This window comes from Lampetra fluviatilis, chromosome 24 (genome assembly GCF_964198595.1).
Source record: "Lampetra fluviatilis chromosome 24, kcLamFluv1.1, whole genome shotgun sequence".
Taxonomy (NCBI): domain Eukaryota; kingdom Metazoa; phylum Chordata; class Hyperoartia; order Petromyzontiformes; family Petromyzontidae; genus Lampetra; species Lampetra fluviatilis.
In genome coordinates this window covers 1,068,916-1,094,065 of record NC_136298.1, presented here as the reverse complement: position 1 = coordinate 1,094,065, position 25,150 = coordinate 1,068,916, and the positions used below count along the sequence as shown (strand labels likewise).

General features: G+C 48.8%; 1 protein-coding gene across 1 annotated transcript in view; it reads left to right on the top strand.

Annotated features, from left to right (window-relative positions):
• Window positions 1-25,150, top strand: part of LOC144941065 (tyrosine-protein kinase Src42A-like) — a 73,397-nt gene that overhangs the window by 19,194 nt on the left and 29,053 nt on the right. Inside the window, exon 2 of the mRNA XM_078867497.1 lies at window positions 22,900-23,021. Within this exon, the coding sequence (XP_078723623.1) occupies window positions 22,900-23,021 (122 nt within the window). The remainder of the gene's footprint in view (window positions 1-22,899; window positions 23,022-25,150) is intronic.

Below are 25,150 nucleotides of genomic sequence, written 5' to 3'. Positions count from 1 at the left end.
GACGACGGCCATTTGGGCGACATGACGGTGACCCTTGTGTTTAACGGTCACGCGAGGACCCGACGCGCCTGGGGCCACCACGCGGAGGCGTCGACCGTCTCCCGCTTAATGTCGAAACCGGTCCTGAGTTTTGCTTTGTGTTGAACCAATGCTGCTGAAAGAAAAAAAAATCACTGCCAGCCTGTTAAAGGCTACACGGGGGATCTTTGTCTCCACGTGTGTAGGAGTGTTTGTGTGTGGGCGGCTGCGCGTGTTGTGGGAAGCGGTCGTGTAGTGGTGGGTGAACTGCACGACGAACCCGGTGACGCCAGTTTCATTACCCCTCGCAAGCAACAACAGTGGCGAATATTGAACCGATTCTGAGCCTCCCCTATGTCGACTCAGCCTTAAACGAATACCTGTGGTGTTGTGTAAAAAGCAGCATTGGCGCGTGTCGTGCCGGCCGCCTTCATAGGCGGTGCTCGCTAAGACCTCAACAATCTGTTCAAGGCGACACCGGGGATCTTTGTCTGTTGTTGGGGTTCGTGGCAGTGGCTGTGTGAGTGCGCGTGCGCACGCGTGCCCCGTGTGTCGTTGCCTCACGTCCTGTTTGGCCTGCGAGCGACCCGAACCCAGGAAAGCGGGGGCCAAGGCCAGGAAGTGGCGCCTCTGGAAGCCGCGGCTTCGTTCTCGCAGCCGCTCTCCTGACACGCGGGGAAGCATGACAACAACCACCATCGCCCGTGCCACACGTGCCGCTGTGGTGTGTGTGATGCTGGCTGCTCTCAGATACGCTGCAACAACAAACAAACTCAACACACTCATCAACAACACCACCGTGGTGTTGAAATAAAACAATATCGCCAACGTTTCGGGCAATGGTCCTTCTTTATAAAACATCTTTTCCGGCCACAGCATAGTTGCCGAGTGTGTTGAGAGGTATTGTTAATTCAGCTTGCGTAGCCCTTCCAAGGCAATAGCAGCAAATCATTTACACCAAACAAGATCCGTTATCCCGCAAGCATCTGTGAATTTGTGAGTGCACATCCGACTTAGCCACACACACCACGTGGTAGCTGGGCTTACACACACCACGTGGTGGCTGGGCTTACTCACACACACAGACCACGTGGTGGCTGGGCTTACTCACACACACACCACGTGGTGGCTGGGCTTACACACACACACCACGTGGTGGCTGGGCTTACTCACACACACACCACGTGGTGGCTGGGCTTACTCAGCCACACACACCCACGTGGTAGCTGGGCTTACACACACAGACCACGTGGTGGCTGGGCTTACTCACACACACACCACGTGGTAGCTGGGCTTACTCAGCCATACACACACACCACGTGATGGCTGGGCTTACTCAGCCACAAACCACGTGGTGGCTGGGCTTACTCAGCCACACACCACGTGGTGGCTGGGCTTACTCAGCCACACCACGTGGTGGCTGGGCTTACTCAGCCACACACACCACGTGGTGGCTGGGCTTACTCAGCCACACCACGTGGTGGCTGGGCTTACTCAGCCACACACACCACGTGATAGCTGGGATTACTCAGGCACACACACCACGTGGTGGCTGGGCTTACTCAGCCACACACAACACGTGGTAGCTGGGCTTACTCACACACACACACCACGTGGTGGCTGGGCTTACTCACACACACACCACGTGATGGCTGGGCTTACTCACACACACACCACGTGGTGGCTGGGCTTACTCACACACACCACATGGTGGCTGGGCTTACTCACACACACACCACGTGGTGGCTGGGTCCGCAGTAATGCTATCACTGGGGATGATGTCACCTGCACGCTCAGCACGTGTTGCCGTAGAGCATTGTGGCTAAATGGAAATCTGAGCAGAAGCGCGCTCTGTGTCTGCACATGGAACGACAGCCGTGCGTGAGCTTTAGTCACTCAGCCTGTGCGGGCACAAATGCTGAATTAATATTGGTCTGGAAAGCCATTAAATTGGACTATAGCACAATTTATTTATATTGTGGGAAAACAACAGAATTATGATAATATATGAAGACGATATTGAACGAATCCCAATGCAAAAAATACTTTGGTCAATAACGATGTTTCAAAATGTAATAGTTGATGTTTCTGGCTAAGTCTCTTCTTCATAACACAGTTTTTAAATAGGAATATACATTGTCACCTAATGGTAGCTACTGGCTAGCAGACAAACCCGTCAATAATCACAAAGTGTGGCTATTAAAAAAATAATTGACAATTCAAACATTGCTGGCACAAGGAGGACAAAGAAGCCACAATCGTGGTGCTCAATGGCTACAAACAATGTAACTATTCGTATGACTATTTGGAAATAAACTGATCAGAAAACATTTGCAAATGTAAATCCCATCAGGCCACATGGAGTAAAGAAATGGAGTCTCCAGTTATTTCTTGACTTAAAGCTTTCGTGACTGCAGGAATTCACATTCTTTGGGTCTTTCGGTGAAGTCAAGTAGAAAGAAAAAAAAATTAAATAATAGTATACGACGTTTCGATTGCAACACAAGCAATCAACATCAGGTACGAATGAAAGAGAAAATAAACCTAGTAAACTGAAAAATATAATGCAATACAACACAGAGAGTCGGCTAACATAACAGTCAACACCCTACCTGGTTGATGGCGTTCTTCCAAAGATTGCTAAATTTGAGAGAGAGACAAAACACAGACACGGAGACACACAGACAGACACACAAGCAGAGAGAGACAACACAGAGACACACAGAGAGAGACACACATAGGCACACTGAGAAACAACGCCTCTGTGTCGAGGCCTTAAATAGAGAGAGACGGGGCAGAGAGAGGGGGGGGGGTAGATAAATGAGAATGTCAATGACAGATTTGGAGCTTTCGTGACTGCAGGAAATACTAGAGCGACAACACGAGGACACGGAGAGAGAGAGAGAGAAAACACACTTAATCAAACAAACTTAGTAAAATTTTGAAATGTAATGCAATGCAACACAGAGAGTCGGTCATTACATTACAAAAAAAGCTGTTGAGTGTTAATGTGATGGCGCTGTGAGTGGCAGATTTGTGCCAGATACAGTGAGGGAAAAGGGTATTTGATCCCCTACTGATTTTGTACGTTTGCTCACTGTCAAAGAAATGATCAGTCTATAGTTTTAATGGTAGGTTTATTTGAACAGTGAGAAACAGAATAACAACAAAAAGATCCAGAAAAACGCATGTCAAAAATGTTATAAATTGATTGGCATTTTAATGAGGGAAATAAGTATTTGACCCCCTCTCAATCGGAAAGATGTCTGGCTCCCAGGTGTCTTTTAGACAGGTAACGAGCCGAGATTAGGAGCACACTCTTAAAGGGAGTGCTCCTAATCTCAGCTTGCTACCTGTATAAAAGACACCTGTTCACAGAAGGAATCAATCAGATTCCAAACTCTCCACCATGGCCAAGACCAAAGAGCTATCCAAGGATGTCACGGACACGATTGTAGATCTACACAAGGCTGGAATGGGCTACAAGACCATCGCCAAGCAACTTGGTGAGAAGGTGACAACAGTTGGTGTGATTATTCGCAAATGGAAGAAACACACACCACGTGGTAGCTGGGCTTACTCAGCCATACACACACACCACGTGATGGCTGGGCTTACTCAGCCACAAACCACGTGGTGGCTGGGCTTACTCAGCCACACACCACGTGGTGGCTGGGCTTACTCAGCCACACCACGTGGTGGCTGGGCTTACTCAGCCACACACACCACGTGGTGGCTGGGCTTACTCAGCCACACCACGTGGTGGCTGGGCTTACTCAGCCACACACACCACGTGATAGCTGGGATTACTCAGGCACACACACCACGTGGTGGCTGGGCTTACTCAGCCACACACAACACGTGGTAGCTGGGCTTACTCACACACACACACCACGTGGTGGCTGGGCTTACTCACACACACACCACGTGATGGCTGGGCTTACTCACACACACACCACGTGGTGGCTGGGCTTACTCACACACACCACATGGTGGCTGGGCTTACTCACACACACACCACGTGGTGGCTGGGTCCGCAGTAATGCTATCACTGGGGATGATGTCACCTGCACGCTCAGCACGTGTTGCCGTAGAGCATTGTGGCTAAATGGAAATCTGAGCAGAAGCGCGCTCTGTGTCTGCACATGGAACGACAGCCGTGCGTGAGCTTTAGTCACTCAGCCTGTGCGGGCACAAATGCTGAATTAATATTGGTCTGGAAAGCCATTAAATTGGACTATAGCACAATTTATTTATATTGTGGGAAAACAACAGAATTATGATAATATATGAAGACGATATTGAACGAATCCCAATGCAAAAAATACTTTGGTCAATAACGATGTTTCAAAATGTAATAGTTGATGTTTCTGGCTAAGTCTCTTCTTCATAACACAGTTTTTAAATAGGAATATACATTGTCACCTAATGGTAGCTACTGGCTAGCAGACAAACCCGTCAATAATCACAAAGTGTGGCTATTAAAAAAATAATTGACAATTCAAACATTGCTGGCACAAGGAGGACAAAGAAGCCACAATCGTGGTGCTCAATGGCTACAAACAATGTAATTATTCGTATGACTATTTGGAAATAAACTGATCAGAAAACATTTGCAAATGTAAATCCCATCAGGCCACATGGAGTAAAGAAATGGAGTCTCCAGTTATTTCTTGACTTAAAGCTTTCGTGACTGCAGGAATTCACATTCTTTGGGTCTTTCGGTGAAGTCAAGTAGAAAGAAAAAAAAATTAAATAATAGTATACGACGTTTCGATTGCAACACAAGCAATCAACATCAGGTACGAATGAAAGAGAAAATAAACCTAGTAAACTGAAAAATATAATGCAATACAACACAGAGAGTCGGCTAACATAACAGTCAACACCCTACCTGGTTGATGGCGTTCTTCCAAAGATTGCTAAATTTGAGAGAGAGACAAAACACAGACACGGAGACACACAGACAGACACACAAGCAGAGAGAGACAACACAGAGACACACAGAGAGAGACACACATAGGCACACTGAGAAACAACGCCTCTGTGTCGAGGCCTTAAATAGAGAGAGACGGGGCAGAGAGAGGGGGGGGGGTAGATAAATGAGAATGTCAATGACAGATTTGGAGCTTTCGTGACTGCAGGAAATACTAGAGCGACAACACGAGGACACGGAGAGAGAGAGAGAAAACACACTTAATCAAACAAACTTAGTAAAATTTTGAAATGTAATGCAATGCAACACAGAGAGTCGGTCATTACATTACAAAAAAAGCTGTTGAGTGTTAATGTGATGGCGCTGTGAGTGGCAGATTTGTGCCAGATACAGTGAGGGAAAAGGGTATTTGATCCCCTACTGATTTTGTACGTTTGCTCACTGTCAAAGAAATGATCAGTCTATAGTTTTAATGGTAGGTTTATTTGAACAGTGAGAAACAGAATAACAACAAAAAGATCCAGAAAAACGCATGTCAAAAATGTTATAAATTGATTGGCATTTTAATGAGGGAAATAAGTATTTGACCCCCTCTCAATCGGAAAGATGTCTGGCTCCCAGGTGTCTTTTAGACAGGTAACGAGCCGAGATTAGGAGCACACTCTTAAAGGGAGTGCTCCTAATCTCAGCTTGCTACCTGTATAAAAGACACCTGTTCACAGAAGGAATCAATCAGATTCCAAACTCTCCACCATGGCCAAGACCAAAGAGCTATCCAAGGATGTCACGGACACGATTGTAGATCTACACAAGGCTGGAATGGGCTACAAGACCATCGCCAAGCAACTTGGTGAGAAGGTGACAACAGTTGGTGTGATTATTCGCAAATGGAAGAAACACAAAAGAACTGTCAAACTCCCTCGGCCTGGGGTTCCATGCAAGATCTCACCTCGTGGAGTTGCAATGATCATGAGAACGGTGAGGAATCAGCCCAGAACTACACGGGAGGATCTTGTCAATGATCTTAAGGCAGCTGGCACCATAGTCACCAAGAAAACAGTTGGTAACACACTACGCCGTGAAGGACTGAAATCCTGCAGCGCCCACAAGATCCCCCTGCTCAATAAAGCACATATACATGCCCGTCTGAAGTTTGCCAATGAACATCTGAATGATTCAGAGGACAACTGGGTGAAAGTGTTGTGGTCAGATGAGACCAAAATGGAGCTCTTTGGCATCAACTCAACTCGCCGTGTTTGGAGGAGGAATGCTGCCTATGAGCCCAAGAACACCATCCCCACCGTCAAACATGGAGGTGGAAACATTATGCTTTGGGGGTGTTTTTCTGCTAAGGGGACAGGACAACTTTACCGCATCAAAGGGACGATGGACGGGGCCATGTACCGTCAAATCTTGGGTGAGAATCTCCTTCCCTCAGCCAGGGCATTGAAAATAGGTCGTGGATGGGTATTCCAGCATGGCAATGACCCAAAAACACACGGACAAGGCAACAAAGGAGTGGCTCAAGAAGCACATTAAGGTCCTGGAGTGGCCTAGCCAGTCTCCAGACCTTAATCCCATAGAAAATCTGTGGAGGGAGCTGAAGGTTCGAGTTGCCAAACGTCAGCCTCGAAACCTTAATGACTTGGAGAAGATCTGCAAAGAAGAGTGGGACAAAATTTCTCCTGAGATGTGTGCAAACCTGGTGGCCAACTACAAGAAACGTCTGACCTCTGTGATTGCCAACAAGGGTTTTGCCACCAAGTACTAAGTCATGTTTTGCAGAGGGGTCAAATACTTATTTCCCTCATTAAAATGCAAATCAATTTATAACATTTTTGACATGCGTTTTTCTGGATTTTTTGTTGTTATTCTGTCTCTCACTGTTCAAATAAACCTACCATTAAAATTATAGACTGATCATTTCTTTTTCAGTGGGCAAATGTACAAAATCAGCAGGGGATCAAATACTTTTTTCCCTCACTGTATGTAATTGTTTGTTTTAACTTGACTTGACTCATCATTGGAACTAAACGGCTGCGTGTGTTGCGCAACCTGCCACAGCAGTGCAATATTCAGCACGCTGGACTTGCAATTCAGGGGTCGCCACTCCCGATTCTATCTCCAGGCGCGGCAGTTTGGAACGATGGGGGCAAGTCGCAAAAAACCATAACCCCCCCCCCCCACTGGCCATGTCCACCCAGCAGCAGGAATGGGCGCAAGTTGAGTCGATTGGCGGGGGGGGGGGCTGTGGTGTGTGGTGGGGCAATGTGCGGTCGTCGTGGAAGAGGAGACCGAACATCGCTCTCGTTCAGAGTTCGCTCGCTGGGGAGGCCCCTGCCGCCAGCAGCGTGGTGAGCAAGTCATTAAGTCATTGCAGAGATGCACCTTTACCTTCATATATTTTGAATAGCCACTCGACTCGTCATTACACAATTCGCGATTATTGACCACATAAAGACACTGGAGCCGATAAAGTTAATGCCACCGCAAGCGGTACTGATGAGTGAAAGATCTGGCCTTGCTTGGTTTATATTTAAAAAGTCATGAGCGATGCCATGCTCAAAGGAGCATTGCATCATCTGTGGGGGTGAGGAGTGTGCGTTGTTGAACCCAGCGATCCCGAGTTCGATTCCCGCTCACGGCCAACAGCAGTGAGAGGATCATTATCTGTACCGGTCCTGGGTCTCCCCGAGGCCGACTCAGCACCACGCACCGGCTCCCCTTCCCTCCCAGTCCAGCTGTTCTCGCTGTGCCGCCCCGGTCACAAGGCAGTCAAGCAAGCGGGCTCGCCATCCCAAGGTGGCGAGTTGAAATCCTGGTTGGAGGGGGCGGTGACTCGTCCCATCATTCCGTGGGGATCGATAAAATAGATACCGCTTTGTGGGGGAAGTCAACTATTGCCCTATGGATATATTCGTCTCTCACCCCTCGTATGCCGTGCCGGCTTCATACGTGCTCACTAACAGGGCTTGTGGCTAAGAGATGTTAACTACCTCGCCTGGTGTACAGGAGGTCGTGGGCGCGATCCCGACCCTGATGCCTGCTGCTATATATTTGGAGTCTGCGTGTCTCTCTCTCATCATCATCATCACGGTGGCTAAGAGATGTTAACTACCTCGCCTGGTGTACAGGAGGTCGTGGGCGCGATCCCGACCCTGATGCCTGCTGCTGTATATTTGGAGTTTGCGGTGTCTCTCATCATCATCATCACGGTGGCTAGGAGATGTTAACTACCTCGCCTGGTGTACAGGAGGTCGTGGGCGCGATCCCGACCCTGATGCCTGCTGCTGTATATTTGTAGTTTGCGTGTCTCTCTCTCATCATCATCACGGTGGCTAAGAGATGTTAACTACCTCGCCTGGTATGCAGGAGGTCGTGGGTTCTATCCCGACCCTGATGCCTGCTGCTGTATATTTGGAGTCTGCGTGTTCTCCCGGTGGTCGAGTGGATTTCTCTCCGGTTTACCCCTCCACATTTAGAACACGCGTTGAGAGTATTTGGCTGCTATAATTTTACACGAAATAAGCCACTTCGTTGCACTATTGTTTGTGGCCAGGTCGCTTGTAAAAAACAGCTCCATAGCTCAGTGGGCCTTTCCTGGTAAAATAAAAAGGTTATAGTTTGCTCCTTCAGTTAAGGCAATACGGGGGATCTTTGTCTATTGTTGTTGATCACAGCTACAAACAGCACTATTAGCAAAGTTGTACAGTGGAAAAGGGCGTTACGTGTTTCTGGAATTGAGAAAGATTATTGTGAGGGCTTTGCGGTGGGGGGGGTAGAGACGATGGTGATGGGTGGAGGACATTCTGAAGTGGAGCAGTGGGAGGAAAAGAAGCAGAGATGCGAGGTGAGTCCGTGTTGGTGAGTGCACTGCGCTACAATCCAGGCGATCTGAGTCGTTGTATTTATACTGGAGGAATCCGATGAGCTATAAAGCTCTTTCTCACAGACGTCTCGTCGGGGCGGGTAAGAACGTCACAACAAAACACGATAGGAGTGCAAAGTGCAAATCACCTAAACACAAACAGATATAACCAAACCATCCTTATCCTACCAGGCAAAGCCAACTGAGGTGTTCACTTATTTTTCAACTCGCCACCAAAACTCACAAATATCTCAGCTTGTTCTGGGTTCTCCCCCCCCCTAGGTTTACGCGGCCTAAAATGTCGTGATGTGTAAGAAGCAGCAGTGACGAGCCGTGCCGGCCTTCATAGCTGCTGCTGCTCGCTCACAGCACTCATCACCTCCGGTGTGTTTTGTGTTGCTGAGATCCGCAGTGTTGATGTTGGTTTTAACTGTACGGGTGAGACGCAACAGTCGGTCCGGAGAGCGAGCTTCTCGCATTGTAACACAAGTGTACTCCAGCACTGTAACACAAGTGTAAGCCACCACTAACACAAGTGTAAGCCCCAGACTAAACATGACCATTTTCACCGACTTCAAGGCCTGGTATTCGGCTGCTCAATGGCAGAGCGAGCGGCACGTGATCAGAAAATTGCAAGTTCAAATCCTGCGGCAGGATTATAGTATTTGGCTGCTATGTCCACACGACTCAGCTCATCATTCCTGTCTTCCTCCGGGTTTGAACAAACAAAGTACCAATTTGTGAGAAAGTCAACAGCGGTCGTCCCATTGACTCGCACCCTTCCCCATCCGCCGCCATATCAACGTGGAATTTCCACCGTTGTCTCTGCGGGGCTGTAAAACGGGAGATGAGATTTTGAGCAGGGAGGTCACTTTGGATGTCCGTGGTGGGAGGTGAGTCCGTCCCCTCGGCCACGAGTTCGGGCCACGCGTTCGGGCCACGCTTTCGCCCGTCGAGAGCCGCTGGGGCTGTGGCCGCGAGGTCCTCGCTCGGTGATGGTAGCGATGGGCCCGACACCGCTGCAGTCGCTCTGTGCCAAAGGCTCGCAGCAAACAGGAAGTGGAGGTTTCCTGCAGGATGTGAGCACAGACAGGCAGCCCAGTGACCTGCGGGCCTTCCCCCGTGCTGGCGGACGGGCGGGGGGGGGGCCCAGGCGTGGCCCATTCGAGCGGGGCACCTCCACACTGTAAACGGAGGTTGCCACCTTTCCCACAGTCCCAAAGCCGGGCAGGGTGGCAACCGTAGGGGTTGGACGGGCGGGTGGGTAAGCCGATCGGGTCGTATTGGTGAGAAGCGAGTGTTGGTGTTGTTCGCGTTTTACCGTCAAAGTAAAACGGCGAGAGCTGAAGTCATCCGGTCGGCTGACTCGGTGGCTCGCAATCGGAAGGTCGCGAGTTCAAATCCTGCTTGGAGGGTGGGGGGGACTCGGCTCCATCCTTCCCTCCGAGGTCGATAAAATATCGAACCGCTTTTGTGGGAGAATTCAAGCAGTGGTTGTCTCGTGACTAAACTCGTCCCCCGTCACAGGAATATGGAAATTCCGCCAACGGATGAGGGTGCGCTACCGCGTGCTGTGCCGTACCGCGTTCTCGCGGTGCGAGTTCCATGCGACAGCGGTGCACGTGACAAGGGGTGCATTCCACGTGAGAAAACAGTCCTAAATGTAAGAATGGGGTTATAGTGAAGACGCGTTGTGCGAGCACCACGCGTTGAGCGAGTACGTTGCTCTACGGTGGCTAGGAGGTGTTAGCAGCTCCCTCGCCTGCTATACAGGAGGTGCTGGGTTCCATCCCGACCCTGACGCCTGCTGAATTTGGATTTCCCAGTCTCTCTCTCTCTCGCTGTGGTCGCCTGGATTTTTCTCCGGGTCCTCCGGTTGTATCCCTCCAACATCTATCAACATGCGTTCAAATTACTGGTTGCCGTGAACTTCCACACGATAAGCCGCTTCGTCGAGCTGTCACGAGAGCCAGGTCGCTTCTGAACAAGAGCTACTTAGCGCCAGAGGGCCCCTTATCTGGGAAAATACCAACAATTTAGTTTAGTTTAGAATACGATAGTGCGTGAGAGCTCCTCCTGCACACCCAGTGGACGTGGGGCGTTGCGCTCACGTTGTCCCCACGTTCAGCCGGGCAGATCAGCCGCTGGTCACTTCCCCAGTTTGTCGGAACGGCGGCAGTGGCCGCGGTGCTGCGTCAATCACCTTGTCGTCGTCGTCATTAGCCATGATCATCAGCCATGGTCTACCTACTGCTGGATGCGGGCCTCCACGACGCCGCTTCGCCATCCATCACAGTCCGTGTTCAAGTCCTGACCTCATCCTCTCTGACGCTGTGTGCCACGCGCGCTCTCAAACCGTTTAGCTCTGGCCATGAATATTCACTCGAGAACTTGTTAGTAGTCTATGGGCAGTGTTAGTCTATGGGCAGTGGTAGTCTATGGGCAGTGTTAGTCTATGTGCTGTGTTAGTCTATGGGCAATGTTAGTCTATGGGCAATGGTAGTCTGTGGGAAATGTTAGTCTATGGGCAATGTTAGTCTATGGGCAATGTTAGTGTATGGGCAATGTTAGTCTATGGGCAATGGTAGTCTGTGGGCAATGGTAGTCTGTGGGAAATGTTAGTCTATGGGCAATGTTAGTCTATGGGCAGTGTTAGTCTATGGGCAATGTTAGTGTATGGGCAATGTTAGTCTATGGGCAATGTTAGTCTATGGGCAATGCTAGTGTATGGGCAATGTTAGTCTATGGGCAATGTAAGTCTATGGGCAATGGTAGTCTATGGGCAATGGTAGTCTGTGGGAAATCTTAGTCTATGGGCAATGTTAGTCTATGGGCAGTGTTAGTCTATGGGCAATGTTAGTGTATGGGTAATGTTAGTCTATGGGCAATGTTAGTCTATGGGCAATGCTAGTCTGTGGGCAATGTAAGTCTATGGGCAATGGTAGTCTATGGACTGTGTTAGTCTATGGGCTGTGTTAGTCTATGGGCTGTGTTAGTCTATGGGCAGTGTTAGTCTATGGGCAGTGTTAGTCTGTGGGTAATGTTAGTCTGTGGGTAATGTTAATCTCTCTCTCAATGTACCATGTCCTTTCTCAGAGACGTTGGCGATCATGGCTACCATTTGAAAAAACGCAGCAGGCTGCAATTGTGTTTTTAATGTTGTAAGCGAATCCACGGCAGCATCCGAGGTGGAGCTTGAGTGGACTAATCCACTTGTTGTAGTGGGGTAGCTGAGTGGACTAATCCACTTGTTGTAGTGGGGTAGCTGAGTGGACTAGTCCACTTGTAGTAGTGGGGTAGCTGAGTGGACTAATCCACTTGTTGTAGTGGGGTAGCTGAGTGGACTAGTCCACTTGTTGTAGTGGGGTAGCTGAGTGGACTGATCCACTTGTAGTGGGGTAGCTGAATGGACTGATCCACTTGTTGTAGTGGGGTAGCTGAGTGGACTGATCCACTTGTTGTAGTGGGGTAGCTGAGTGGACTGATCCACTTGTTGTAGTGGGGTAGCTGAGTGGACTAGTCCACTTGTTGTATTGGAGTAGCTGAGTGGACTAGTCCGCCCTTTGTATTTGGCGGTAGTTGGGACGCGGTGGTGGTGTGATGGTGGTTGGGACACGGTGGTAGTGGTGGTGGTTGGTACGTCGCGGATATTGAGAGCGGTCCCCTACTGCCGTCGGGGCAGCAGAGAGGAACCGGCGCTGTTCCTGCATGGGGCCTTCGGTGCGGTTCTTGTTCGGGACGCCACTGCCCCCCCCTGTGTCCCGCGCCGTTGGGTGGCGCTGGGGGTTCTTTTCGGCCGACAGAGAAGTGTGGAGGCGCGCGTTCAAAATAGCCGACGTCTCGATCGATTTCAGATGGGAGGACGGTGGTGGGGATTTGATGTCGATATGCTGGGGGGTGAGATTTGGATTTTCCAACTCCTTATACTTGGCCTTCTATTCAGCTCTGTCAATGATATCCCTCAAGTACTTCACATTGGATCCTCGCTGTTGCATACAATTGTTTAAATTGCGAATATAACTGAGTTCACTGTCTTCCCCTGGCTTCTTGCTGTACCTCGAGTATTCCCAGTCACACCACGTTTCTATTGAGTCTCTTGTTTTTTTATTACTTGTCCAAGAAATGTAACTTTGCCTTTCTCTAATGAAAATTTCTCGAATTCTGCTATCTGTAATACATTACACATCTTGTTAAATTACTCAATATATTACTAATCTTGTTACGTGACTCAATACATTACTTATCTTGTCTGTCCATGAAATGTTTCACTTCTTAAAAAACACATTTCTGTTCTTTCTAGGTTCCTGTTTCGAGTTTTTGTAATTGTCCAGCTTTCACAAAGACCCATAGACTCATATAGAGACAAATACATTATCATCGAGACTTTATATGTAGAGTCACATAGAGACACACAGACTCACAAGGGAGCATCAGACTTGAATAGAGACCCATAGACTCGCATAGAGACCCAACGATTCACAGCTTTCTCATCCGTATAAGAGAACATTTCTGGATATACAACAATGCAGTATTCTAATTCTCGATGTTATTAATACGTTCTTATTTTTCAATACGGGGAGTCCGTTCCTGAGACCCATTCATAAGTCGAACGGTTCATAAGTCGGAGCACAGTAATGTAAAGGTATTTAAATGCACATACGGTCAGTTATAAAATGTTATGGTTCAACAAAACAAGGAAGCATCGTTACACTCCTAAGCAGAAATATTGTACATTTGCATGTAATGCTGGAATAAATACAGCGGTCCATCGGTTAATGATATTAATTGGTTCCACGAAAACCATTGCTAACTTAAATTATCGTTAATCGATAGCTATATATATGAAAGGGAAATTTGTGAATGTGTGTCTGTTCGAAATGTTTAGCATATTTCCCAACATGCAACAAACTTGAAACTTGGCATGTGAGAAGCTTCCAGACTGTACGCAATGCAAAAACTTTAAAAATAGACTTTTGTATTTTTGGGGGGGGCGCAATAATGGATATATTTTGCACGGCAAGTGAGCGGTGACGTCACATCTGTGATGTCACCGGCATGGGGCAGCGTTACGCAGTGTGCCTGCTGACGTCACCCCCCCCCCACCCTCCGCGTAGGCCGTCTATCATCAAGACAAGAATCCAAGTCCCGGGCGAAGCCGGGTAGTAAAGCTCGTAGGAAACAAAGGTGAAAGGCTTAGTTTGTGAAAATACGGTGGAAAGTTGACTTTTTTCACCCTAAAAACATCGTCTATAACATTTAAACATGCAATTTTAACAAAATAACGTTATAAGAAGATACCTTTTAGCTCTGTCACAAATGTATTGGGAACTTACAGATTCACCTGAAATTTGCTTTTCCACAACCAATTCCCTACCTTTAAAAATCCTGGTTGAGGCATCCTTCACATTGAACGCTTAACATTTTTTTTTATTCCACATCCTCCCTCACATCGTAAAATTGCAACATCCTGACACTCTGGACGGCATTACCAGTTACATCGACGGTATCAGGCACACCGGACTCCTCAGAGCAGGCGGGGTGGGGAGGGAGAGATTTTCATTTGGGGGAGGGGGCGTGGTTGGCCTGGTCATTGCCGTTCTGGGCTCAGGTATTTACGACTGTTCTCAGGTTTCGGAATGGACCCCATGCACGTGCTGTATTCTTCTTCCTTGTCTATGAGCGTATAGCTCAGATGCTCCAGTGCTGAGATTTGGCCTGATGAATACAACCGTTCAGTATGGGAGGCTGCTATATTGAAAAGTCCTTATAAAATGTTCTGCTCTCGAGCCAGTCCCACTCCTCTTCGGCCCACAGGGTAGTTTCCACACCTATTTTTACAGATGTGTTGTTAATCCTATTGAATACCCTCATGTGTTCATATAACTCAGCAAAGTCGGACGTGAGAAATGTTAATTGGATGGTTCTCAGGGGGAGGGATCTGACCCCTTGGGAGGTGGAATTCCAAATCTGGGTCCATTCCAAATCTAGGGTCTGAAGTCATCCACTTTGTGCCCCTGAGATCAGAAGCCGGTATGCCTCAGATCGTTTGTATCTCTCTTTATCTGACTGGAGCCACTTTATTACTGCAGGAGGAGGTGTTATCAGATATCTCCCTCTGACTCTGGTGATCACGTCCCAGATCTGGAGGTATTTAGAAAAAACTGAGAATTGGGGAGGTTGTAGCTGTATCTAATAGATTGGAATGTGTCTATGTGACCATTATCTGCCAGGAGGTCCCATACTCTATGAATCTGGACTGCTTCCCAATCAGACCATCTGATTCCCTTGTTTTCAACTCACAGTGCCGGATTATTCCAAAGTTGGGAGTAGGAGTGGAGTACCCTTGGGATCCGTGCGAGTCTGTTTCTGCACATCCACAGCGTAGTGTTGACCATCTCTAGTGGCTTTATGCCCAAGGGCTTATCCTGAGGGTGCGAGTGAGCGAGACCTTCCAGATTCCATGGAGAGACTGAGGCTTTTTCCTAAGGTGTTCACACTCCGTCTCTCTCCTCCGAGATCCAATGCTTCGAGGTATGCAAGCCGGCTGCGAGGTAGTATTTTCCAAAATCCGGTAGAGCAAGTCCTCTCTCCGTGTCTGGGTAAGGGTCTGGTAACTTATTCTCGCGGCTTTGCAATTCCAAATGAAAGAAGAAACGTGGAAGGGCAATTTCCGAATAAAGGTTTTAGGGATCTGGTTTGGAATCATTCTCAGGTGGTACAATATCTTTGGGAGGGTCATGATTTTAAGAAAGTGCACCCTGTTAGTAAGAGACAATGGGACATCATTAAACACTTCCAGGGACGTTTGGATCTCTTGGAGTAGATGGTGGAAGTTCACCTTAAAAAGCTCACTCAGCCGACTCGGAATGATGACTCTTGAGATAGTTCGTCCTCCGAGGGCACCATTTGAAGGGGGCCAATGCAGTTGGGAGAACCTGAGAGCCTGGTGAGATGGGCATTATTTGTGTGTGTACGCACAAACACACGTGCACACACAGGCACACTCACTTTCACACACACTCACTTCACACACTCACTTTTACATACACACGTGCGCACGTGCACACACACAAACACTCACTCCCAGACTCATTTCGCAGCTAATCGCTGTGCTGAACAAAATAGTTCCGCGGTTCAGTTCACAAGTGCGAGTTTGCGTTTGTCAGTTGATGTAAAAAAAAATTAATGGAAGCTGGTTCGTAAGTGTGGATGTTCGTAAGTTGGGTGTTCGTAAGTTGATGACTGCAGGTATAGATCCCATTTTCTGAAATATATCCTTTGCTGGTGCTACTCTTCTTCTGTACATCTCAGACCCCATTGCTGCAGCAGGCCCCAACTTGCTTATTTGCTGAACAAGTCAATATGAGGTCTGTGATTTGATACTTTTCTCTCTTCCACGTATTTTTACTGTCTCTGTCTCAGTGGCAATTCCAAGCAACGCACCTCTTCATGCTTCTTCTTTGAGCATCTTTCAGCTTGTTGCATACTTTATGTTTGGGTTAAACCCAAGACTGGAGGAAATTTAATAACGCTACAAGCTGCCTGTTGAAGCAAGCTGTAACTACCAACGAAACATCCACACCCAATTGTTTAAAGTGTGTGTGGATTGCTCTCCAACAACACACCCGTGTGCTGAAGCAGTAATCAATTGGCAGATTTGTTCATGTGACAATTACATTCATTGGCCGTGTTGAGTGGAGGATGGTGTATGACGCACACGTTTACTCACGTGACCGATCTGACCTCGAAATCAATTACGAATCAATGGTTGCAAAATCCTGTTACGTTTATTTTTTATCTTTCGTTTTGGGTGTTTCTGATAAATGGCTCTCGGCGTAATTGGTCGGTTACCAGTATTTTTATTATTGCAGAATTAAACTGTAACGTTAGTGAAGTTGACCTCGAGGGGACACAAGGAGACCAGGTAGCGTAGGGTTTGTCCCCCGAGCTGTCGCCCCCTAGCCACAGTTGAGTGACCCCCCCCCCCCTCCTCAGCGTCCCCCCTGACTGCCGCGACCGAGCACCGGGCGCTTGGTCAGCTTTGTGTGGCATGGCGCCTTGAGATTGAGTCGCGTGCCATAATGATATTGGGGTGGGGTAAGAGGCCTACGTGGGGTTAAAGGCCTTTTTTATGCTGGTGCTCACAGAAGTGATGTCATCGGCCATAATGGGAGTTGAGGTGCAAATTGGCACCATCTTGTTGAGGCACCTGCTACTGGTGTCTGTAGCTCCACAGACAAAGCCCGTGCGTGCACACCAGGACAAAGGAGGCATTGTACCCCACCTTCGGCCTCTTAGCCCACCCGAATATAACGATAACAATGATCGTGAGTTGTTGATAGAGCTGTCCTCTACGCTGGTGGCGTCTGTGGTTCCTCGCGCTTCTGAGAGGTCATGCAGCACACGATGTGATGTCATATCAAGACAATGACCTCATATGTGGTGACATCGGAGGGGGGGAGGCACGTGCTTGGCTTGTGATGGCCGAAGAGGCTTAACTATTTAAGATGTGACGCAAATTACTTGCGTCACATCTCATCATCTCGACACATTTAACGGGCACCCCCAGTGGCAGCTGTCCCTGTGTGGCACAAGGTGACTCAGCACCTGGACCTGTGAATGGGCATTAGTCTGCCAGTGGCAGGGCGATAATTGCTGCTGCGCTCTGTAATCCCAATTAAGTAATTTGTGGGTACATTTTCAAATTTGGAAGAATGTGGACGGTGACGCCGGCCGACAATGGCCTACTCTGTTAGATTATCCCGGCTAATGTGGGGGGGGGGGGGAGGGGGTGCCGATCCCCGAGCCAGTTGTCTGTGGTAGCTTTTTGGGGCTTCACTTGGAGGGAAAAACGCAAGCACGGGGAGAAAGACACGCAAACTCCAAATATACAGGGATCAGGGTCGGGATAGAACCCACGACCTCCTGTATACCAGGCGAGGTAGTTAACATCTCGCCACTGCAGCGCTGGCTGAAGAAAGCATTGGGCACACTAGCAAGGCAGCCACAGTTGCTGGGCGCAGGCCCAAAGGACCAAGACGTCAAGCATCCAGCAAACAAATGGACAGAAACATTAAACACGCAGCTGTACCTAGAAAACCACCTAGGAAAAGTTGAAATTGTTAAGAATCTAACGCGTTTCTTGAATTGAGCAAAGGTTGTTGTTATTCTAAACGCTTGGGGGAGAGAAACGATGATGGGAGGCAATGCCAAAGTGGAGGAGTGCGAGGGGAGACGCAGAAAGAGAGGTCTCGTGACGTGCAGCGTGGCGAGTTAGTGGATGGGTGAGCGTGTTGTTGTAACCTGCAGTGTGAATGAGACCAAAATAGTCGGTGTCTGGTAGACCCGAGTCCTGAACATGGGTGGAGGAATCAAGGAATGAATGCCACGGTGACAGTAACCACGGTAGTGGCGATACAGACGCTGAATGTCGAATGCAGAGTATCGCTCGTGTTGCACCAATGCTGTTGAAATGATGCACTCCCAGAAGGCTGTGGTTACTCATGGGATGTGTAAACAAAACAAAATTACGTGGAGGAACGGCATTCGGAAGCAGGAGGAGGTTCGTTTTGTTCCTTGAATTCTCCACGGCGCCGCTAAATGCCAACTCTATGTGGGTGACATGAGTGCAGCACCGCCAACTGATGTTCGTGTGGCGGTCGCTCCAGAGGCTCGCCACCGCAGAGGGAGACACGACCTCTCAAGTCGACACCCCCTCGCCCCGTGGCTCGGCAGTTAAGGGGGAAGCGGCGATAGCGACACGCGACCACGCTGTAGCGCAAAGAGTGACGGCAGCCGTCACGCCAGAGCCTGCGGCACAGCCCCCGCCACGTCCGTGCCGCGCGTTTTCAACGTTTGAATGCCGTGCAAAGCGCCCCCAGCCAGGGCGGTGGTGCGTCCCCCAAACGGTCGCGAGCTCGCAGCTCGTTGCCGAGGAGGTTCGCAGTTGGAGCCCGGAGGCCGCCCTGGTTGCAGGAGAACTCCCCTTGATCCTTGCTCCGGTTATCCGTGGTACCAGTTATCCGGAGGTTAGCAGAGCACAGAGCATTCTTCCCGTTATCCGGCCACTGTTTAAATTCCAGTTATTCGGATTTGCACCTGCTTAAGACCCCAAAAATTGGTATTTCATTGATATTTACCAGAGAAAATACGTTTAATGTGTTTTGTATGAAGGAAGGACACTATATTAAATAAAACAACTTGACATTTCAGGATAAATTGAGAAACTTTGTAAGCTTCTGGATTTGTTATCTTGATTTGCCTCCGATCCTGGCCTATTGCGTTCCCATGTGACGTCAAACCAAATTGGCTCGAAACTAAACTCGGGAGCCCCCCCCCCACCCCGCATTGGCGCCATCGCCTTCGTGACAAACACCGTTGTCGTGATGGCGACCGTCGTGACGGGCGGCCCGGAACCTACCGGGGTGCGGAGGTTCCGGGCAGATTGGCAATAACTTGCCGGACGGCTTGCAGGTGCGCGGCCGATAAGCGTTTCTGGTAAACCGGAGCACAGATGACATTACGCTACTGGCTAAAACCTCAAACCTGTGGAAAAAATATTACGCACGCCCCTGGGATCACGCAATGCTTCGGAATTTTATTGTCGGGCTGGAGAAGCCAACAGCAAAAACACCTCGGGAGAGAGATTGAGACGCTCCGTGGGGGGGCGCGGGGGGAGGGGGTGTGTTGCAGTCGGGGGTGCTGATGAGATGACAACACAGGAACCGCACCTACGGTTAGCACGGTTGGCTATGTATGGTGCAAAATAAGTTAAACGTAACAACACATTTATATTTACGCAATCTAACCCCAGAAAAACGATATTATGGAAGGCAACAGCAATTGTTATCTTCTTGGTTCTTTCGGTAAAGTCACGTAGAAGGGAAATAATAAAATAATAAAATAAAACATAATAGAATAATATAATAAAATAATATACAATAATAAAATAGTAGTTGTCATGTGGATATACTCACCCCTGCCATAGGAACGTGGAATTTCCACCACTGGCTCTACAGATCTGTAAACAGGAGATAAACACCGGTCTGTCAGTGCTCACCTGAGCAGGGAAATCACTTTGAGGAGCCCATCGAGGACTGAAAGTCGCTTTTTTTAAGTGAGACCTGAGTAGAGTTAAATACACAAACACAGCGACAGAGCGTGTTGACAGCACGAGGCTTCACGTTTCCCAGCGGCTCTGGTGAACGCGGATTCCCAGCGCTGAGTGGAGGTGACTCGTGGAAGAAACAGGAAGCCGATTCTGTCGCTCTCCAGCATACGGCTGAAAACGCCATTGCCTTCGCCGCGTCCCTCCCTCCGTATCGCACGGTCACCGTGGATTGGTATGAGTATAGAATCGTGGTGCCAGGGTATAAAGTATAAACTATTTAAAAATATATATTTTATTTTACCAGCTAAGGCCCACTGAGACATATACAGTGGTACCCCCGAGATCGAACTTAATTCGTTCCAGAAGGCCATTCGAACACCGATTTGTTCGAACACCGAATACATTTTTCCCATAAGAATGAGTGTTAATGACATTAATTTGTTCCAGACACAAGAAAGCTCTCATTATAAAGAACTGTTACACGAAGTTTACAGTAATTACATGCATAAAATCATACAAAAAAACAAGAAACAATAAATAAATGTAATAAATGAATAAATATATGTAATAAATGAAATAAATGAACATTGAACTTCACTTTACCTGTAGTAAGGAGAGTTGATGGCTTGAGTGGAAGGTGGTGAGGAGGAAGTAGTCAAACCTTTGTCTGGGCAAGCGTCATGCACGCTGGCCATACGCGTCTCAGTCGTACAGGTTCTTTCAAGTCGCGATTGCCCGTTCGACCTCCGAATTTCATTCGGTTTCCGGGGCAAAAAATGTTCGGAAATATCGTTCTAACACCGATTTGTTCGAGTTCTGGTGCGTTCGATCTCCGAGGTTCTACTGTAGCTCTTTTTCAGAAGCGACCTGGCCACAAATGAGAGATTAACAAAGTGGCTTATCATGTGAAATTTATAGCAGCCAATTACTATAAATGCATGTTTCTAAATGTGGAGGGGAAACCCGGATAAAAATCCACAAGACCACAGAGAGTGAGACACGCAAAAATCGAAATATACTGTAGGCCTCAGGGTCGGGATCGATCCCACCACCTCCTGTATACCAGGCGAGGTAGCTAACACCTCGCCACCATACAACAAGTACTCACTAAACACGTGGTGTTCGCACAACGCGTCTTTGCTATAATACCGTTCTTCCATTTGGGACACTTATAACGTGTAATGCGGACAATTATGACGTGGAATGCGCACTGTTATAACGCAGACTGCACATTATGACATGAAACTCACACCGTTAGAACGCTGTTTCTGAGCGGTCGACGACAAACTACTTTCTTGAGCTGCGTGGATGAGCGGAATGATACAGTACGTGGAACGATACAGTACGCGGAATTATACAGTAACGCGGAACGATACAGTAACGCGGTGGCGAACCCTCATCCGTTAATGGCAATTACATATTCCTATGGTGGGGGCGAGTCTATCCAGCCAAATCCACACGACCTTACTAGGTAAGGTCCACTAAGCTCTATACCTCTTTTTTCAGAAACGACCTGGTCATAAGTGATAGCCCAATGAAGTGGCTTATTACGTGGAAATGTATAGCAGCCAAATACTCTATAAAAGCACGTTTACAAATGTGGAGGGAAAAATGCAGACACGGGAAAAGAGACACGCAAACTACAAATTTACAGGAATCATCAGGGTTGGGATCGAACCCACGATCTCTATACCAGGCAAGGTAATCAACATCTCGGCACCGTGGCGCCCACAGTGTGACAATATACCCTGGCAATTAAACAAAGCAAAACCTAGCGTTAAATAGTTAAGCCTCTTCGGCCCAGGTAGTGACATAAGCCAAGCGCGCGCCTCCCTGCCGATGACGCCACCGCATATGAGGTAATTATCTTGCGGTGATTTCACGTGTGCCACGTGACGAACCATAGACGAGCAGAAAGGCAGCCACGCGGAGAGCCGGCACTACCAACAGTTTCCCAAGCTCTGCCGTCCTCTATAATTTAAGGAGTTATCGGCCATTTAATGAGTTTGGAAGGAAACTACAGCACCTGGAGAGAACCCACGCATTCGAGGGAGAAACACTCAATTCCACAGATGGAACAGGTGGAGTCCACATATTTAACTCAGCTGCCCGGGTTTAGCTAGATCTAAATCGTATGACGATATCACTCCTATTCTCGTCCCTGCACTGGCTCCCTGTAAAGTACATAATCGACTTTAATATTCTGCTTCTCACGTTTGTGGCCTTGGATAGATAGGCTGGCTCCTAAATATCTCGCCAATCTTAAGTTTTATTTACCACTGCGAAAACGTAGACCTGCCGATTCTGGTCTGTTGTTCTATGGGGACATGGAGCCTCCTGCAGCCAGCTCCGCGATTGTGGAATCAGCTTCCTCGGTCCATTCGGGATTCTGTTTCACTATTGAAATCACCGTCTTGCTACTCGCCTATTTGTACAACAGGCTTTCCCCGCAACTTAAGATTTGAAAACCAATGTTGTCTGTTTGGATTACTCTGTACTTATTATTCGCTTCTATCATGGTTCTTTATTTTGTTGGAATTTCGAGAGTAGTCATTGATATTGTAATTATCAGCTTTCTATTTCGCTTAAATTGTATCTATACTTGTGAGTGTAGTTTTATTTTATGTATAGCACTTTCAGATACTTCAATATTAAATGCGCTTTATAAAATAGAGGTTATTATTTGCTGTACTGCCTTCTGGCAAACCTGGGTACGGTATATCCTTGAGGGCCACACGAAGGGAGTTTAAAATCAACATTTTCACGGCGATCACCAACCTTCGCTGCCTCCACTGTGCTGGATTAAGGCAGCCACGTGCGCAGCCACCAATGCCCGTATGATGATGAAATAACGATCAAATTCCCGGGCGCCCGCTGTCGAGATCGCCGCATCCTCGGCGTGTCCTCGGTGCGCATGTCCCCCTCTCCCTGCGTGACTCCGAACCGGCTCCGTCTCTCCCTCTCCAGGTGGTTCTTCGGGAAGATCAGCCGGGCGGACGCGGTGAAGCTGCTGCTCGCCAGGGGCAACGACCACGGCTCCTTCCTCATCCGCGAGAGCGAGAGCAAGCATGGCGCTTACGCACTCTCCGGTACGAGCAGGGGTGAAGCTGTGCGGGGCGGTGGGATCCTGGGTAATCTGTTTATTCTCAAGTAAGAGTTATAATTATGATAGTCCTTGCATTTATGTGGCATTTAAATGCCTCACCATCTCAAACATCTCATAACTGGGCCGTGGTGGCTCTGCACGTGGCCTGGAATCCAGCGCTGTGGAGACAGCGAACAAGTGTTGTCGTAAAAGTCCCTTCCCGTGGGCGTCGAGGCTGGCTGGAGGAAGGTGGTACGGCAAATTGTGGACTCCGCCGGTTTTGTCTGTTTCCCCTCGCACGCGAGTTATCTTTTGGTCCCTGGGTTTTCTCCCACGTGTATGAACATTAATTTGCTGAAAACGCCTTGACAAATAGAGAACCACCAAAGCTCGGGCAATTGTCGGTAGCACTGATTCACCGTCGAGCTGCCTTCCTGCTCTTGTGGTTTCCTCATGCCGATCGTTCCATTTAACCGAGAGTGTCATTGGTGAACGCGTTTGGGTGTTTGTTGACTGTGGCTGTGCACCACTGTCAATTCAGCAGCAGCAGCATCGCCTAATACTTTTGTAGTGAGCTCAAACGGAGACTCAGTCGTATTCTTGGAGGCAACACATTTATTAATACCAACACACTAACACAAAGGGGTAACTGCCCCTTCACTAGATAGTAAGCTATGGTGGTGGTCTACCAGGCTAACTACACTAACTACGCTAACTACACTGGGAGTAGCTACGATGGACGGGACCCCAGCTTGGGTCCCGGTCCTCGTGTTGGTGACTTGTCTTCGGACGCAGGGCGTAGAACGTAGAGTCTTGAGGATAACAACAGCAGCCGGTGCCGCTCAGGACTCCGGCTTGTTACCTGTGCGGCGGGGCTCGCTCCGCCCCTAGCCACGTCCACCTTCTCGAACCCTCGAGGAGGATCTCCAATTGGACACGTGATCCCCCCAGTCCCCCTTTGGGGGTCCCCGGGAAGATACCTCCGGTCACGTCTTCCCCGGGTTCAACCGGAGTGCCGTGGCCCCCTCGTAACCCCGTACCGTGCCGGCACTCTTGCCCTCTATCCCGTAAGGGCTGGCACCGCACGCAGAGCGTGGTGCCATCCATCACTGTCCATCAGTGCTCACCAAGCCCTGCTAGGGCCGGCACTGCATCCACCCTCGGTGATGTCAGTACATCGCGCGCCGTGCCTCTCCCAGGCCGGCTTCACACAGTGACATACACAGTGACATACAGAGTGACATCCAACGATGTCACTACACTTTGTTTAAAGTTGTTATAAAATCTTGAGGGGAGGGGGTGGTGGGGAAAGAGACGATAATGATGAAGGGAGGGGATTCCAAAGTGGAGCAGTGCAACATAAGAAGCAGAAAGAGAAATGTTCTGACCGGCAGTGTGGTGGGTGAGTGGGTGGGTGAGTGCGTGGGTGGTTTGTTGGGTGAGTGCGTAGGTGGTTTAGTGGGTGGGTGAGTGGATGGTTTTTTGGGCGGATGAGTGGGTGGTTTTGTGGGTGGGTGAGTGGATGGTTTGGTGGGTGAGTTGATGGTTTAGTGGGTGAGTTAGTGGTTTGGTGGGTGAGTTAGTTGATGGCTTGGTGGGTGAGTTGATGGTTTAGTGGGTGAGTTAGTGGTTTGGTGGATGAGTGAGTTGATAGCTTGGTGGGTAAGCGAGTGGGGGGTTTGGTGGGTGAGTAAATGGGTGGTTTGGTGTGTGAGTGGGTGGGTGGTTTGGTGGGTAAGTGGGTGGTTTGGTGGGTGAGTGGATGGGTGGTTTGGTGGGTAAGTGGGTGGTTTGGTGGGTGAGTGGATGGGTGGTTTGGTGGGTAAGTGGGTGGGTGGTTTGGTGGGTGAGTAAATGAGTGGTTTGGTGGGTAAGTGGGTGGGTGGTTTGGTGGGTGAGTGGATGGGTGGTTTGGTGGGTAAGTGGGTGGTTTGGTGGGTGAGTGGATGGGTGGTTTGGTGGGTAAGTGGGTGGGTGGTTTGGTGGGTGAGTAAATGGGTGGTTTGGTGGGTAAGTGGGTGGGTGGTTTGGTGGGTGAGTGAATGGGTGGTTTGGAGGGTGAGTGAGTGGATGGCTTGGTGGACGAGTAGGTCGGTGGTTTCGTGAGTGAGTGGGTCGTTTGGTGGGTAAGTG